This window comes from Ursus arctos, unplaced genomic scaffold (genome assembly GCF_023065955.2).
Source record: "Ursus arctos isolate Adak ecotype North America unplaced genomic scaffold, UrsArc2.0 scaffold_12, whole genome shotgun sequence".
NCBI lineage: Eukaryota > Metazoa > Chordata > Mammalia > Carnivora > Ursidae > Ursus > Ursus arctos.
In genome coordinates this window covers 1607507-1623441 of record NW_026622786.1, presented here as the reverse complement: position 1 = coordinate 1623441, position 15935 = coordinate 1607507, and the positions used below count along the sequence as shown (strand labels likewise).

The following is a 15935-nucleotide window of genomic DNA, read 5'->3' as shown; positions in this document are numbered from 1 at the left end:
AAGACACCAACAACTGGGCTTTATGTCCACTCTATTTAAAATATGGGTTATACTTCGGAGATGTAAGGGTTACCTGTCTCGGTATCTGGCTTTACCACACCTAATAATAAAATCCTCTGTGATGTGCCCCTTGGAGTTCCCGTTCTTTGGTAAAACCTCTCAGGTCCTTGAGCTCTTCCTGGGCATTGCCGGCACCCACTCCGTTTTGATGGCAGCCCGCCTGGCCCTGAGGAGCTGCTCAGTTTCCCACTTCTCTGCAGGCTCAGAGGCGGCTCCGGCGGCTCCAGGATGACAACTGCCTCCTCCAGTCGGTATTCTTCTCCTTCATGTCAGATCCTCCTTAAAAATGGGCCAGCGCACATGTTCTTTTTTCTCCTTTACCACTGTTTCCTTGCCTGACTTACCGGCCGCTGTCCTGCAGTCTTGCCAGCTGGCTCATGCCTTCCCCTCACCCCACGTCGGCGCACTCCAGACCCCCGTTCTCCACCGGCAGCCGGGTCTTCTGCGTGCCTCGGCCCATGTGTACCTGACCCCCACGGTGGCCTATCGCAATCAACACCCTTCTTCCAGACCTCTCTCCCCACTGAGAGCCTTGCCTCCTATTTCACCGAGGGTGCTGAAGTCCTCTGGCCTGAGCGCCCTCAGCCTCCCGTCCCACTGTGCGCTCGCCCTTCCACGCCTGCCGCGTTCGCTGTCAGAGTCACCGGCGCTGTCCCCACGCGTGCTTCTGATCCGTCTCTAAGACCAGAGAGCTGTTCTGTGGGATGACAGCTCTCTCCCTCCTAGAGTTTCAGCCTCTCTCCGCTGGCTCCTTCCAAAGCAATTTATAAATATAGTCAACCCTCTTTCCTTAAATAACATCATCAATAAAAACAACATTCCTAGAAAGAATCATCTAGATTCACTTTGTCATTCCCAACCATTTTTTTCATTCACCATAATCTGGATTTTGCTCCTACCTGGCAAAGAAGACCCTTGCCTTCCTCATCACCGAAGGCAAAGGCCTGCTTTTAGTCCTCCTCTGTCTTGCCCTCTCTTTAGCATTTGACACAGCTGACCCCTCCCTCTTCCACATAGTCATTCCTGTCCTATCCTCGGTCTCTAGTGGCTTTTTGTCCTTTGCCCCAACTTTAAGCCTTAGTGTGACTGGCAGTTCTATCTTTGGCTCTATCCCTATCCTTCGTTTTTCCCCTTCCCCTCCTTTCACTCTGTATACTTCATTCCCGTGGTTCCACGTCCGTTTTTCTATTGATGACTCACAGACCGAGTCAGTGGGTCATCAGTCTCGAGCTCCAGACCACAAGTCCAAGTTCCTGCTGGTGCTCGCCATGTGACCCAAGTACCACGGCCTTCAAGCTCAATGGGTGGGAAACTCAGCTCAGTATCCACCCCCACCTCAAAACTGCTCCTCTGCACTCCAGGTAATGCCACCTGCAATTCCTAGGCCGGAAACTTGGCATCACCCTGGAAGACTCTTCACAAATCCACGACATATATTTAGGGGCAGAGTCCCACACTCTTGTTTGTGACGTGTTCCATCTCTTTCATCTTCAACATGTCAGGCCCTTACTATGTCTAGCTGGGGCCGTGCAGGGGTCTCCTAACCAGGGTCCCCACCTCCAGGCTTGCTGACCCTCCCTTTACTGTCACCAGTGTCATTTTTCTAAAAAACAAAACTTTATGTCACATGCCACCCCCCATCAGGCTACACCCTTTAAAGTCTTTCCTCACTGTGTGCTTGGCTCCTCACCCAGGGCCTGGCACCTGCAGCTGCTCAGGTCTCCTGGTGCTGAATGGGAAAGGGCGTGTGTGGGATGTGCTGGCAGGATTCTGACTTCCTGCTCCAGAAGGTCTGAACATGAGAATGAGGCCAGGAATCTGTTTATTCAGAGGAAAGCACCCTCTCCTTTACCTCACCAGTCACTTCCTGGGGACCCCTCCTTGCTCTGTAGTGGGTCCCAAATAGGCAGAGCAGGCAGCAGGAAGGCATAGTGACTGTTACTGGGGTGATTCGTTTTCCAGCTGCAGCTGAAGGAAAACACCTGCAGGAGAAGGGCACACTGAGTGGCAGGAGCGAGGGCAGAGACGGCAGGAGCTGGATGGGGGGCTCTGAGCACTTGCATCCCATTACCTGGTGCCTGATCCTGTCCTGGGGGAACAGGTCGGGCCACTTATACCTAGAAAACAATCCTAGGCAGGTTCTCCTTCATCGGAGTCCACAGCAGGTGCCCAACCCCACTCTAAGAGGCTGGATCCCTGCTTGGGACTGCATCCTCTGCATTCTTCCTTCCATTTGTCCTGTGGTGATGGTGGCAGGACAGAGTCTGGGGCTGGGGCTGAGGCTGAGAACCTCTTTACCTGAGCACTTGGCATAGACTGTCTGCTGGTCCCTGCTCTGGGCGATGCAGGACATGTAAACCTTCTGGTCCTCGATCTTCTCCACGTCAACGTTCAGTACAGCCAGCGAGCCCACAGGGATCAAGCTGGAAGAGGAGGTGGTTTAGCCCATCCCTCATCTGACTCCCTGGCCACCATCCCTTCAGCCCTCTGTTTCCCCAGCCTTCTCTTCGTCCCATTCTGCCTCGACGCTCAGGGCGCATTTGCACATTTCCAGAGTCTGACGGCAGAGGCTGTGCTCTGGCCGGGACTAGAGGGACAGCTGTGCAGTGGCTGGGGAAGGCGAACGGCAGACAGGGCTCCCGCACCCAACCACTGAGCATGGCCTCTCCTCAGTGGTAAAAGGGAATGACTCTGGCCAATACCCCAAGGATGCATACTTACTGTTTGAACCTGATGCTGAGGCTTACTGTGAGCAGTCCCTGTCCAGCCAGGTAAGCAGTTTTAGAGAAGGTCTCGTCCATCATGGCAGCCAGGGACCCTCCGTGTGCAAACCTGGGGGTGGGGCAGGAGCTAGGCCTGGGCTGCAAGCCTCCCTGCCACCCGCCCTGGTCCTGACCTGGAACCGCCCTGCCTCTGCCTTTCTCCGGGTGAGGAAAGGAAACAGAGCAGGATGCCCGCTGATCAGACTGGCCCGAGTCACTTCAGCTTTTCTCCCACGTGGCTTCAGCAGCGCAAGCACTCCCTGACATAATTGTTTTATTTCACCAGGAAAATGTGTTTTGTTTTTTTCTGATAAAGTTACTGGAAAAACATTTTTTTTCTGGTTCATCACCTAATTGCTGGCAGCAAATGCCATCATGGGGAAAGGTGCGCTCATACAGGGATGGCAAAGCCCCTGTGCTTCTCAGCTTGGGCTCTGAGGCATGGCCTTGGGCCAGCTCCCACCCTACCCGTCACTACAGCTGGTGCCGAGCCCACGTTTTCAAGGCAGGTAAATGTGAACCGTAACTTATGCCCTCTATAGTGCCAACAGGATGGCCTCCTGGGCGGTGCTGCCTGCAGAAAGCCCAGGGCCCCCTTCGGCGGGATGCTGCAAACACCTGCTTTACTTAGAGCGAGAGAAGGTCATAAACTGACCTTCACGCCAAAGCCACTTCGCTGTTGGTTAGGCTGGGGAAAATAGATGGGTGCCCAGATCTAGACCACAGAGAACATGAAACAGATTCAATGTTCTGACCTTCACAAGCATGATTCTCCATGGACCAGGCCAGCTGCCCTGTTGTGCCCGCGTGGATTACTCTCCTGTTCCCACCACCAGGAGGGGAAAGAGCTGGGGGCCATGGAACCACACTCCCCTGGTTTGACTCCATGCTCCTCTCACTGCCTGTTCGATCTTGATCAAGTTGCTAGGTTGTTGAGCTGCTAAGTTGCTAAGCTTTTCTGAGCCTAAGTTTTTCCACTATAAATTGTGAATAAAAATAATTCCTATTTCATCAGATTACATGGGGTAATGTTTACAAAACCCCCTACTTACACATTGCTTGAAAGAGGGAAAAAGAAGTTGGTGCCAAAGAACCCCAAACCTGCTCTTCCCTTGTTATCCTCCTTGGCCAGACAGGGGTCCCATTGGCAAGCATGTGGATTTTGCAGGACAGCTCTTAGCCAGCCAGCAGCCTATCCCTCTTCATTGCCTACGGGCTGGGTGGATACTTGTGACAAGATAGAAAATATACATTGGTCTCTGCCCTGGATTCAGCACAGCGCTGTTGAAACCCTCGTAACTTCCTGGATGATGGAAGTGTCTTGTTCTACTGAGGTCACTCTGGGCGGGCTCCTGGATGGCTCCTGGATGGGGACTGGTCCCCAGAAAGACCAAGCCATGATTAGAAGCTTCTAGAAAAGGGAGAAGGGCTGGAAATGGAATATACGATGGATCATGCTGGCATGAGGAAGCCTCCATAAAATCCTAGTGGCATGGAGTTCAGAGAGCTTCCAGGCTGGCAAACACAGGCACAGTGGGAGGGTGATGCACTCTGACCCCACAGGGACAGAAGCTCCTGCGCGCCTGCTTGGGACACTCCCAGACCTCGCCTTACGTGTGTCTTCATCTGGCTGTTCTCCTATATCCTTTATCATATCCTTTAATAAACTGCTAAATGTAAGTGTTTCCCTGAGTTCTGGAAGCCTCTCTAGCAAAGTAATTGAACATGAGGAGGGGGTTGTGAGAACCACTGATTTGTAACTGTAGGGGCCAAGGCAAGCTGCCCTAAGATGGGCCACTTTGGCATGAATACTATTTTGAGTTGAAGGCAATCGAGACCCTGTGGGGTCAAGAGAAACTTTTGCCCCTCCCTTCACTACATAGAAGAATTTAAATTGGGGGTCTTTCCCAGAATAAATGTTATTACCAGAGACAAACTTTACCTGAGTGACTGACCCATCTATATGGCAGGGCAAGCATCTAATTACCAAGCATCTGCTCTTCCTTTTATTGCCCTGTGAAGTGCAGTCCTTCCCTTCAAAGTCCCAAACCCCTGCCCCCTGCTCCTTAGTTCAAGATGACATATAGTCTTCATTTTGCCTGTCTTCAGAATTTCCATGTCCGTGTGGATTTCCTGTATGTACACTACTAAACTTGATTTTCTCCTGTTAATCTGTCACATGTCAATTTGATTCCTAGTCCAGCTGGAAGGAACCTTGAAGGGGACAGGAAATTCTTGCTTCCCGACACAGCCAAGTCAGACAGAAGTTGTGGGAACCTGAGGACCTGCTACTTGCTATTGGAGTCTGAAGTGGGGGCAGTCTTGTGGGCTGAGCCCTTACCCTGAGGGATTGGATGCTGTCTCCAGGCAGATGGTGTCAGAATGGAGTTAAATTGTAGGACAGCCAGTGGGTATCACAGAATTGCCTGGGAAAACCTACACCCATTTGGTGATGAGAAGTATCAGAAGTAAAGTGTCCGATGTGAGTAATCAAGGAGACACACAGGAGAGAAAAACATAGTAGGCAAGAACTGTTTTTTCTCCCTGCACAGTAGACAGACTGAACTGGGTATTTCTTTCTATTCAGTATTAATCTCTTCTCTGAACCCCTCAACCACTGGCTTCAGTGTTGGATGGTCCTCCTCTAACTCTCCTGTTCAAAACAAAACAAAAATCAGCTACACTTCACCCCCCATCCTTGCCTTCTGGGGTTTTCCTCTTCAGAATGAAGGGCATTCCTGACCTGTGTAGGCTCTGACCTAGTCCTCCAGTGTCTGATTCATCAGTTGGAAAATCAGTGTCCTCATGGAAGATGCCTTTGGGATGGCCAAAGTGACCAAAGGCTGCAGTCTGAATCCATGACCTGCGGAGGTGCTGACATCTATCAAGATCTCTGAATTTAACTGCAGCTGAGTCCCTCCCAGGCCTTGGGACCCTAAAGCTGCTCCCCATCCTTCTTTCTCCCTTGTAGGAACTCTGGCACCACCAATTGCCTTCAGTGACTGTCTAAAGAAGGAACAGGGATGGAGGAGAAGACAGACAACCATGGATTTGGTGGCTCAGTGGCCTTTGGCAAGAGGCTCAAGGCCAGCTTGATTTCCCTTGTGAAATTTGCCTAGTGTGAGTTCCTTCCTGGGCCCATCCCAAGTTTGAAGGCAGCAGAGTATAATGGAGAGCCAATGGATTGGAGTCCCAGATCCTGGGTTCGAAACCCGACCTGATTTGGTTTTGTGTGCTACCTTTCCCCTCTGTGCCTCCGTTTGCCCCTGGGCAGAACATGAAGTCTGGAGAGATGGTGTCTGATAGCTATATTGTGCCATATGATTTGTGAGTACATACATATAGTCCCATATTTCGTATCTTTCAGTCATTCTGGGAGCTGGATATTGTTGCCCCAGGTTTCAGATAAGAAGGCTGAAGGCCAGAGGTTAAACTGCTTGCTTAGGGTTCCAAGGCCAGCAAGGCACAGCAGGACTGAAAGCCTGGCTCCAGATCTTGTCCTCTTCCAAGTTCACAACACCTTTCTCAAAGTGGCCTCTAAAACCACCTTCTTACTGGAAAAACCTCAGACCTCCATAAGGAGGCTCTCCTTATCTGCACAACGGGGATTGGGCCAGATGACCCAGAATGTCCCTCCAGGCCTGGTGTTGAGACAGGAGCCCAGTGCCCACCACCCCCACCCAGCTCCTTAGGGAGAGGTACAGACTCTGAGGCCTGGTGTGTGGCTCATCCATCAGCTGAGCCGAGCCCAAGAAGCAGCCGAGGACATCCACCCAGGCCCTGCCTGTGGCTTACCCTGGGGCCCCCTCCAGGTAGGGGCCAGGTTGGAAAAGACAGATGGACTTCTTCTTGGATGGGTGGAAAAAAATGACATACTCGTAGCCTTGTCCTTCCACTTGGATGCACCTGGTGAAGATGCGCCAGTCCCTTTCGTCTACGGAGAGATGGGCAGTGTTGCAGCTGGAGAAGGGCATGCGTGAGTGCATGGGGCCAGTCGGGATGCAGGGCCAGTCATTCAGCATGAGGGGTGGAGCCCTGCCTCAGGCACAGGGTCCAGGAGGGAACCGGAGGACACCCAGGCTCTGCCCTCAGGCAGTGTTCAATCTGAGAGCGGAGACACAGCCCTCTCCTCAGGGAGCCCCCAGTCTGGTGGGAGAAACACTCAGGAAGTTCCCTGGCTGAGGGGCAGAGATAGGCTCATGGCCAGATCAAAACTTCGACAGAACTTAAACGGTGGAAATAAAAAATGTAACATGTAATTCACGTATAATTCAAAATAAAAACAGTACTAAACAGTAAAATCGGGACGCCTGGCTGGCTCAGGTGGCACAGCATGCGCCTCCGGTCTTGAGGCGGTGGTGAGTCTGCACCCCATGCTGGCTGTGGAGATTACTTAAGAATAAAAGCTTTTAAAAAGGCCACAGTAAAATAAGTGCAGAAAAGTCCACCAAAGTTCTGATTTTCCCCCCAAGACAACTACTACAACAACTACATCCTTTTTTGATGGATACCAAATACTTTGAAAAAAAAATATTTTGGTGACCCTGCTTTGTGGCATAAACGCAAAGGTCATCTGCCTGCTGTACCACCCATTCATCAGTGGGCAGGAAAACCACACATATGAATGAGAGAGACAAGAAAACAGGGACGTGTGTGAGCCATGGGCATGTGCACACACACACACGCATCCACACACACGAGGAGAGTGGAGGTGGAAAGTTCTACCCATCTGATCTGGTGGGTGTTTGGGGAGACTGGCTATGGACCCAGTAGAGCAGGGATGGTGTGCCGAGGCCTGCGGTGGGGGAGGCAGGCCCCAGGGCCTTCACTGGGTGGAGAGGAGGACTTGGGATAAGGCTTGACAGTATGGGAAGAACACCCCGTGAGAAGGCAGAAGGGGGGGGGCTGAGGGGCTGTGCTCAAGGGGTGGCTCTTGGCTGGGAGCAAAGGCCAACACTGGGTTGTGTTCTCTTGGATGGGAGGAGGGGGACCAGAGATCAGAATTCTTTTCCCTTCTCCTCTCCCGGCCTGGGGCTGCAGCATCAGAGGCAGGTCAGACACAGAAAGAACTTTCCGCTGAGAACTGGAAGGGAGCTTGCGGATCTCCTTCCCGAGGCCATGAGAGTCAGCACAGAAGGGGACTGGCTGAACTCACCTGGGGGATGGGGAGCACGTGTGCCCATAGGCCCTTCCAGGCCAGGCCTTACCTGAGGGCACTGCTAACCCCAATGGGAGCTTCAGCCCCTGGATGTGGTCTCTGTTGGACTTGAAAGAGGGCAGTTTGACCCAGCCATCAGTCTTGGTCTTCTCCTGCAATTCATGGTACAGGCTCAGCATGTCTGGACACCAGCTGGCATTGGGAAGCGCATAATCCTTCAAACCTGTCTTCTCCAGACAGAATCTTGAGACCTGTGCAGGAAAAATCAGGGAGATTAAACAGCTTCCTGGGGGACGGGGGCTGCTGCTTGGGCTGTGGAACCTCTAGGTGGTTTGCTCCTGGGTTCTTGGCTCCTCAAGCCCTTCCACCAGTGTTGACTTAGAGGAAGCAGCCCGTTTTCCTTGCAGACGGTTAGGGGACACCTGTGGGTGACTGGCAAGAGGACGCTAAAGTGCAAAGGAAGGAAAAAAAAGGAACCGGGGCTGACAAGTAGAGGCATACTGCTCTGTGGTGTGCCTTACAACTGTCCTGTTTAAAAACCTGTGAGCTGTTCTTTGAGGCTAAGAACTGCTAGTCTAAGCCCCACTGTACAGATGGGGAAACTGAGGAAATATGGCCAAGGCTGCCAAGCTTGTGAATGTGAGAACTGATGGTCAGACTAGAGCCTGTCCTGAGACACTGTCTACCCAGTCATTGAGGGTCATTGTTACCACCCCCTTACCTCAGGGGCTATTCCAGCTCTGTCTACAGCTGTGGGTCTGCCCAGGCAAGGTGATCTTTTGAAACATGTTCTGGGTGCCCGAAGAAGTGTGATATTATCTTTGGGAAAAGTGAGCCCTCTGTGGCATCACACACTCACGGATCAGTCACAACTGTGGGCAGAAGGCTGGCTGCTCGCCAAATCGCACACAGGGTCCTCCATCTAGCCATGTCCCAGTGGTCTGAGTTCCACAGGAGGGAAGTGACTCATTGGTGGCCACACAAGATTCAGACCAGGATGCAAGTGTCCTGGTGGTCTTGGTTTTGGATCTGGGCTTCTTGGTCTTCCTCCCTCCCTCCCTTCTTTCCTCTCTTTCTCTTCTTTTCTTTCTTTTTTCTTTCTTTCTTTCTTTCTCTTTCTTTTTCTTTCCTTCCTTCCTTCCTCCTTTCTTCCTTCTTCTCTTTCTTGCTTCCTCTCTTTCTCTCTCCCTCCCTCCTCTTTCTTTCCCTTCCTTCCTTCCTTCCTTCCTTCCTTCCTTCCTTCCTTCCTTCCTTCCTTCCCTTTCTCCCTCCCTTCTTGCCTTCCTTCTTCCCTCACTTCCCTCATTTTTCTTCCTTTCTCCCTTCCTATCTTTAGGCCCAACATGGGGCTCGAACTCACAACCCTGAAATCCAGAGTCACCTGAACAACCAGCTAAGCCAGCCAGGGGTCCCTTGATCTGGGCTACTTGATATCCCAAGAGCACCTTCCCTTTGCCAAATCCAGTAGCTCCCCAACACACTGCCCACTTGCCCCAGCCATCATCTGGGAAGAGGAAATTTGGGGTACTCCTTATGCCCTAGGCCCCCAAGAGAAGGGCGCCTACCTGGCCGAGCTGGGAACTTACTCACCAGGGAGTCCGTGGAGGATCCGAATGTTGAAGTGAGGATGAGTCTGGGCAGGACCTGGGGGACACCAGGAAGGACTCTGTGCTGGCTAAGTCTTCCCGCCACCTGGAAGCCTCTCCTTAACATGGCTGAGCTCTGAGGTTGGGCTGGTAGGACTGCTGGCAGACTCTTGAGAAGGCAGCAAAGTGGGTGAGCACTTGGTGCTGCCGGTGCAGTACGAGCCTCTCTCCCTTTCTGTCACATGGCTTTCCGCAGCAGTCTGCCTCTGCAGGTGACAATTAGGCAAGGCTGGGCTGGTTCGACACAACACCCACAGATGTTTGGGGCCTTTAGCTGGTCCCAAGCCCCACCCCGCGCTTGGGGAGGAGCAGATGTGCTTGGGTATGAACGCCTAACAGGACTGGCCTGAGTCCAGAAAGAAACTTTTGTTAAAGAGAAAAAAAGTGGGGGGCGCCTGCGTGGCACAGCGGTTAAGCGTCTGCCTTCGGCTCAGGGCGTGATCCCGGCGTGCTGGGATCCAGCCCCACATCAGGCTCCTCCGCTGGGAGCCTGCTTCTTCCTCTCCCACTCCCGCTGCTTGTGTTCCCTCTCTCGCTGGCTGTCTCTATGTCTGTCAGATAAATAAATAAAATCTTTAAAAAAAAAAAAAAGAAAAGAAAAAAAGTGTATAAAGAAGTAGCATACGGTACATGGGTACTCTGACAGCGGCCCTGGAGTGTTTGGGAGGCAATCCAAGAAGACTCCCAGAAAATTCCCAGAAAGGTCAGGGAGGTCTGTCTCTTGGTTGGAGAGTGTTGGGGGAGCGTGTGTGTCTGTTGGTGGAGACTTGCGGCGCGTGCTCTGCAGCAAGACCCCATCAGACCTCTGGTATGGTCCTGGCACCCAGAAAACCGATTCACGGCCCCTGGCCAGAGCTTCCTTTATCCCAGACAAGGGGTCACTCAGAGGGGCCTCCACCTGCTGGCCCCTGGAGGGCATACCGGTGAGAAGGAGAAGGTCTTAGAGGCAGAGACGGCGAATCATTTGGGAGCAGGCAGCTTAGCAAAGGTGCTTTGGGAACCCCAGGGAGGGGGATGAGTGCTGGGGGCGAGATGCGGAGCTGGGCAGTGGAGGCCCTGTCCCTGGCAAGCCTGGAGGAGAGGCCGCTTTCAGTGGAAAGTGGGGAGGGATGTTCAGCCAGTGTCTGCAAGGTTGTGCGCATTTTTGGTGGTGGTATTTCTTCCATTGAGTTAAAACTGCCAGTTTTCAACTAGAAGTCCTAGTTTTTAATTCACTGGAGAAAAGCATGCTCTGAAGGTCAGGATCATGCAAAGGTCGAATTATGATGATGATGGTGGTGATGGTGGTGGTGGTAGTAATTTTGGCAGTTTCTGGAAAATCAGAACTTATTTAAGAGGGAAGTTTACAGGTTTTGTTCCACTTTCTGTATTTGGCTGCCCCGGAAGACTGGAGTATAGCTATTTTCCTCATGTCCTGTGACGATTTGAGTGAAATTTCTTCCAGGACAGGGAAACCAGGTTTTTGATTGATTCAGTCTCTGGATCTAGCCAAAAGGATTTGAATTAGTTGGTAACATTTTAAAAAGCAGGGAGTTCCAGACAAAGCAGGTGAAGGCTGTCCAGATAAGTAGGGCGAGCTGGCAGCGGCGGCCGGCTGGGGTCGTGCAGCAGGCCCTCCGGCTCGCCCCAGGCCTCCTCCGGTACATCCGCCTGTTCCTTGCAGTCTCCATATGTGATACTTGAGGAGTATCACTCCTCCTCGAGGAGGAGACGGGAGAGAAAAGAGGAATCACAGAAAGGGCTGTAGAGGGATCTGAGGAACCCGGAGTAGGGAGGAGGAGGGGCTCCATAGGGGCCTGATCCCAGGAAGGTTGCAGTTGCTGTCCGGATTCCAAGAAGAATCAGTAGCTGAGCCTGAGAAAGGAAGTCCTCGTTTCATTGCCCAAGAGCCCTGTGGGGGCTGGGTTATCACCCTTGCACAGCCCGACTTCCCTTGCAGATTGTATACCCCAGTGGGATCAGCATCTCTTATTGCCTGACTAGAAGACGAATACTCTCTGTGAAATAACAGAAAATATATATATTGGTCTCTGACCCTGGTTTCTTTTTTTTTTAATAATTTTTTTTATTACTGATTTTGTTATTATTTTTTTTATCAGCCAGAGTTTCCCGTATCTGCACCCCAGGCTTCACCCTGAATGGCCAGTACCTGAAGGCGGGGCCCAAGCCCTGCCTAGACACTCGCCTTCTTCACCACGCTAATCTGTAGGGCTGGACCTATGACCAAGGACACACTAATCGAACTATGAACTATGAGGCTTCTACCCCAAGAGGTAGCTGTGGCCACTCTCTTCTGAGGCCTGGATCTCCCTACCCTAAGGTTCAGGCTCCATTGGGGTTCACCCATACCCATCTCTTCTTACCCGACCACTCAAAGTAATTTTGTCTTGCGTGAGACCAGTTGGGAGCACTGGAGTGCAGGGAGGAGAGGGAAAGGGCCAGACGGGCTACCAGCTTCTAGTCTCCTTTGCACTGAGGGCCAGACGATCACCATGAGAGGAGGGCCATGGGAGGCTGAGAACTCACTGCTCAAGAAGACATGGACACTCCTGCCCTGCTGTGTATAGATGGAAGATATTTATATATATTTTTGGTTGTCAATATTAAATACAGACACTAAGTTATAGTATATCTGGACAAACCAACTTGTAAATACACCACCTTACTCCTTCTATAACTTACCTAAACAGACATAAATGGCTGGTTTTTAGAAACATGGTCTTGAAATGCTTGTGCATTTGGATGGAATGGGAGAGAAGCAACTGCGATAGTGACTTTGGACTTGGTGACTCGGGATCCAGTCCCTTCCAAGCACTTCTGATCAACACCCTCTACCATGAATGCACCCGATCTCACCTGATCTCCAGAAGCTAAGCAGGGTCGGGCCTGCTTAGTACTTGGTTGGGAGACCCTCTGTTGCTTAAAAATCTGTATGACCCCTTACTACCCAGAGAAAATCTAAATATCCTGGCATTCAAGACATTGTTCTCCTTCACATGATAGCTGGTATTCAAAAAATGATACTTACGTGCTAACCTTGATGCTCAGGCCTTGATACGCATTATCTTGAATGTGAGGTAGGTATATGTCTGCACTCGACAGGCTCAGAGAGGCCCGAAGCCTCACAGCAAATCATTCTAGAACCCCTACTTTTCTTTATTTTCTTTTCTTTTTTTTTTTTAAAGATTTTATTTATTTATTCGACAGAGAGACAGCCAGCGAGAGAGGGAACACAAGCAGGGGGAGTGGGAGAGGAAGAAGCAGGCTCCCAGTGGAGGAGCCCGATGTGGGACTTGATCCCGGAACGCCGGGATCACACCCTGAGCCGAAGGCAGACGCTTAATGACCGTGCTACCCAGGTGCCCCTAGAACCCCTACTTTTAACAATTACACTACACAACCCTTACCCCATACCTGAGTCCTTCTACTACCCCCCCAACCAATGGGCCGGTGAGCACTGTCAAGCTGCATTTCTCCATCCATTTCATTTGGAAATGCCCCCTCTGATCCAGCTTAGATGGCTGCTGTGGCCTCTCTAAAACTTCTGACTCCCACTCCCATCCCCACCCAGAAATTTCAAGAGCTTCATCTGTTCTTTCCTGTGGTACTATATACCCTTCCACCTTTTATCTACAACTACTAATTTCTCCCTCTAGTATTAATTTCATGGAAAGAAGTCAATTTGTTCATCTGGGTCTTTGGCATTAAAGGTGGGCTTGGCACACAGCAGGCACTTGGAAAATAGGTGAAATAAAGTACCAAGGAAATTCGTCCCTAGAGCTTCTGCTGAGAAAATCGGGGGGGGGGGGGGAGTTGAAAGGGGGGTGGAATTTGCCTGTAGAAGCCTTCATAATTGCACTCAGACAGAGCTATAAAATTTCCTTGGCACGAAGAGTGGTTGTAGGAGGGAGAAGGGAAAACAGGTAGTAAATGGAAGTGCCTATGTCCATTATCATTAGGTACAAAGACTCTGAGGCATTATCCATGCATCTCACAAATGCGGAGTGTGGTTCAGAAAAGGGTTAGCCTTGCTGGAGCTGGAAGGCTTAAGTAAGCCTGAAGGTTTGGGGCCAGGTGAGAGATTAAGTGTGACGGAGGAAGCCTTACGTGTCGCCAAAAGGGTTCCTTTGAAAGCAGTTATTTTTGTAAGCTTCGAGGGGACCCCTGGAGGGGCAGGGCAAAGAGGAGGGTTAGGGACCCAGAATGCCGGGGGGGGGGGGGGGGTGAGCTCTGGTCTCTCAAAAGCTCATGGCGGCACTCCTGGCGATTGTTGCCACTGGATCCAAGGAAACACATCAGGGATGGACCGGGGAGGGAGGAGCGCACCAAGGATGCAAGGACGATGGCGCCCATGAGCCCGAAGCCCCAAAGCGCGGCAGAGCCCGCAGCACCCCAGTCCCGCCCCGCCCCAGGGCTCCAGACCCGGGTGTGAAACGGCCCGAGAACCCACTGCCCGGCTCCCTGTCCGCACTGAGATTGCCCCTACGCGCCCGCCACGGGCCATTTCCCAAAGTGCGTGGTGTGCGCAGGCGCCGAGAGCCCGGACCCGCCCCAGCCGTGGCCCACAATGCTCCGGGAGGCACAGCTTCCGTTCCCTCGACGCCTTTTCTGCCGACGGCGCAGGCCGCCATCGCCGGGACGATCGATCGTCCTCCCCAGACCCCAGCAGCGGTGCTCCGGGACCCACTCGGACGTCGTTCGTTTCGCCACCTCCCTGCCCCTGGTTTGTGAACACAGCTCCTAAATCCCTTGGAATTTTCTGGGTGATACAAGTGTCTTTTGTTCTAATGAGGCATTAGAGCCTCCTGGATAGCTTCAGGATGGGGACTGGTCACCGGAAAGACCAAACCAGGATTAGAAGCTTGGAAGCTACTGTCCCTGTTGGTCTGAAACCCCTTGGGAACTTCCCTGTGTAATCTGAAACTAGCCCATAAGGGAAGGGCAAAGAGAGACTGGATGAAAGAGGCAGGACACTCCGGGTTGGTAGGTGGCAGTTTTAAGGAGCAAAGGGAACTTACAGGAGAGGCTGGCCTTGGGTGGCGGCAAGACAAGTGGATCCCTGCACCCACCTGGCACATTTTAGGTTTAGGGAGAGAGGGGCCTTAACTGGATTCAGTCGTGTGTACTATGCAGGGCTTCTCAACACCACATCATTACACAAGGCTGTGTCCTTGGAGCAGCTTCTTGGAGTAGGAAAGGCAAGTGGAACCCACATTCCAAGGACAGGGGTGGGGGAGAGGAGCTCTGATTACCAGGGTCCAACTTAGGGTCAGTCAGCAGTCTTCTTGATGACCTTCCCCAACATGTCCCACCCTCTATTCAAGAAGGGGACAGGGGCTGGAGATTGAGTTAACAACCCATCATGCCTATGTGAAAATCTCCATACAAATACCAAAAGTACGGGGTTTGGAGAGCTTCCAGGTTGGTACACCCCAACTCTGTGGGAATAGCAGTTCCTGTGCTCAAGGCCCTCCCAGACCACATCTTATGTATCTCTTCATCTGGCTGTTCATCTGTATTCTTTAGCAAATGCTTCATTGTATAACAAACCAGTAAACATAGTGTTTCCTGGAGTTCTGTGAGCAGTTCCAGCCAACAGCTGATCTGAGAAAAAGGGTATGGGAACTTCTGATTTGCAGCCAAGTCAGACAGGCATTGTAAGTAACCCAGGGACCTGCCACTTGCCATTGGCATCTGAAGTGGGGGACAGTGTTGTAGGACTAAGCCATTAACCTATGGGGTCTGCACCTAACTCCAGTTAGTGTCAGAATTGAATTGTAGGGGTGCCTGGGTGGCTCAGTTGGTTGAGCATCCAACTCTTGCCTTTGGCTCAGGTCGATCTCAGGGTCATGAGATTGAGCCCTGCGTTGGGCTCTGTGCTCAGAGCAGAGTCTCACTGGGATTCTTTCCCTCTTCCTCTCCTTCCCCATCTACCCCTCGCCCCATCCCCCGCACTCTCTCCCCCGTTCTCTCAAATAAATAAATAAATAAAATATTTTTTAAAAAAAGAATTGACTTGTAAAACATCTACCTGGTGTTGCAGAGACTTGCTTGGTGTTGAGAAACACACATCTGGTCAGAAGTGCTGTGCAAGTATAAAGGAGAAACACGAGAAATTTTTCCTATGGACATCCTCCCACTTCAGTTGTTTCACAACTTTTGGTTGAATATTTCAAATATTTACATCATTATGCTTACGTAAGTTTTGTTCTCAGCCTGGCCAAGTACTATAGTTAACTTTGCTTTCTGGTGTAACTAATTTTCCTTGAGTTGATGATTACCAAGTTTCGGCAGGTGCGGTGGCCCAGG

At 51.6% G+C, this 15935-nt stretch overlaps 1 protein-coding gene across 1 annotated transcript; it reads right to left on the bottom strand.

Moving 5' to 3' along the window:
* Positions 1 to 1865: 1865 nt before the first annotated feature.
* Positions 1866 to 15713, bottom strand: THEM5 (thioesterase superfamily member 5). The gene is made up of 7 exons (XM_026486582.3): positions 15658 to 15713; positions 9571 to 9832; positions 8030 to 8231; positions 6618 to 6756; positions 2782 to 2892; positions 2359 to 2483; positions 1866 to 2042 (listed from the first exon to the last, which is right to left on the bottom strand). The coding sequence occupies exons 2-7, from the start codon at positions 9691 to 9693 to the stop codon at positions 1999 to 2001; spliced, it is 744 nt and encodes a 247-aa protein (XP_026342367.1). The 5' UTR covers positions 9694 to 9832; positions 15658 to 15713; the 3' UTR covers positions 1866 to 1998.
* Positions 15714 to 15935: the final 222 nt, after the last annotated feature.

Coding starts and splice junctions, on each gene's coding strand:
- THEM5 (XM_026486582.3), bottom strand. CDS start 9,693: ATGTTAAGGAGAGGCTTCCAGGTGGCGGGAAGACTTAGCCAGCACAGA. Junction 8,232..9,570: donor GATCCTCCACGGACTCCCTG/GTGAGTAAGTTC, acceptor TTTCCTGCACAG/GTCTCAAGATTCTGTCTGGA. Junction 2,893..6,617: donor TACCTGGAGGGGGCCCCAGG/GTAAGCCACAGG, acceptor CCCCACCCCCAG/GTTTGCACACGGAGGGTCCC.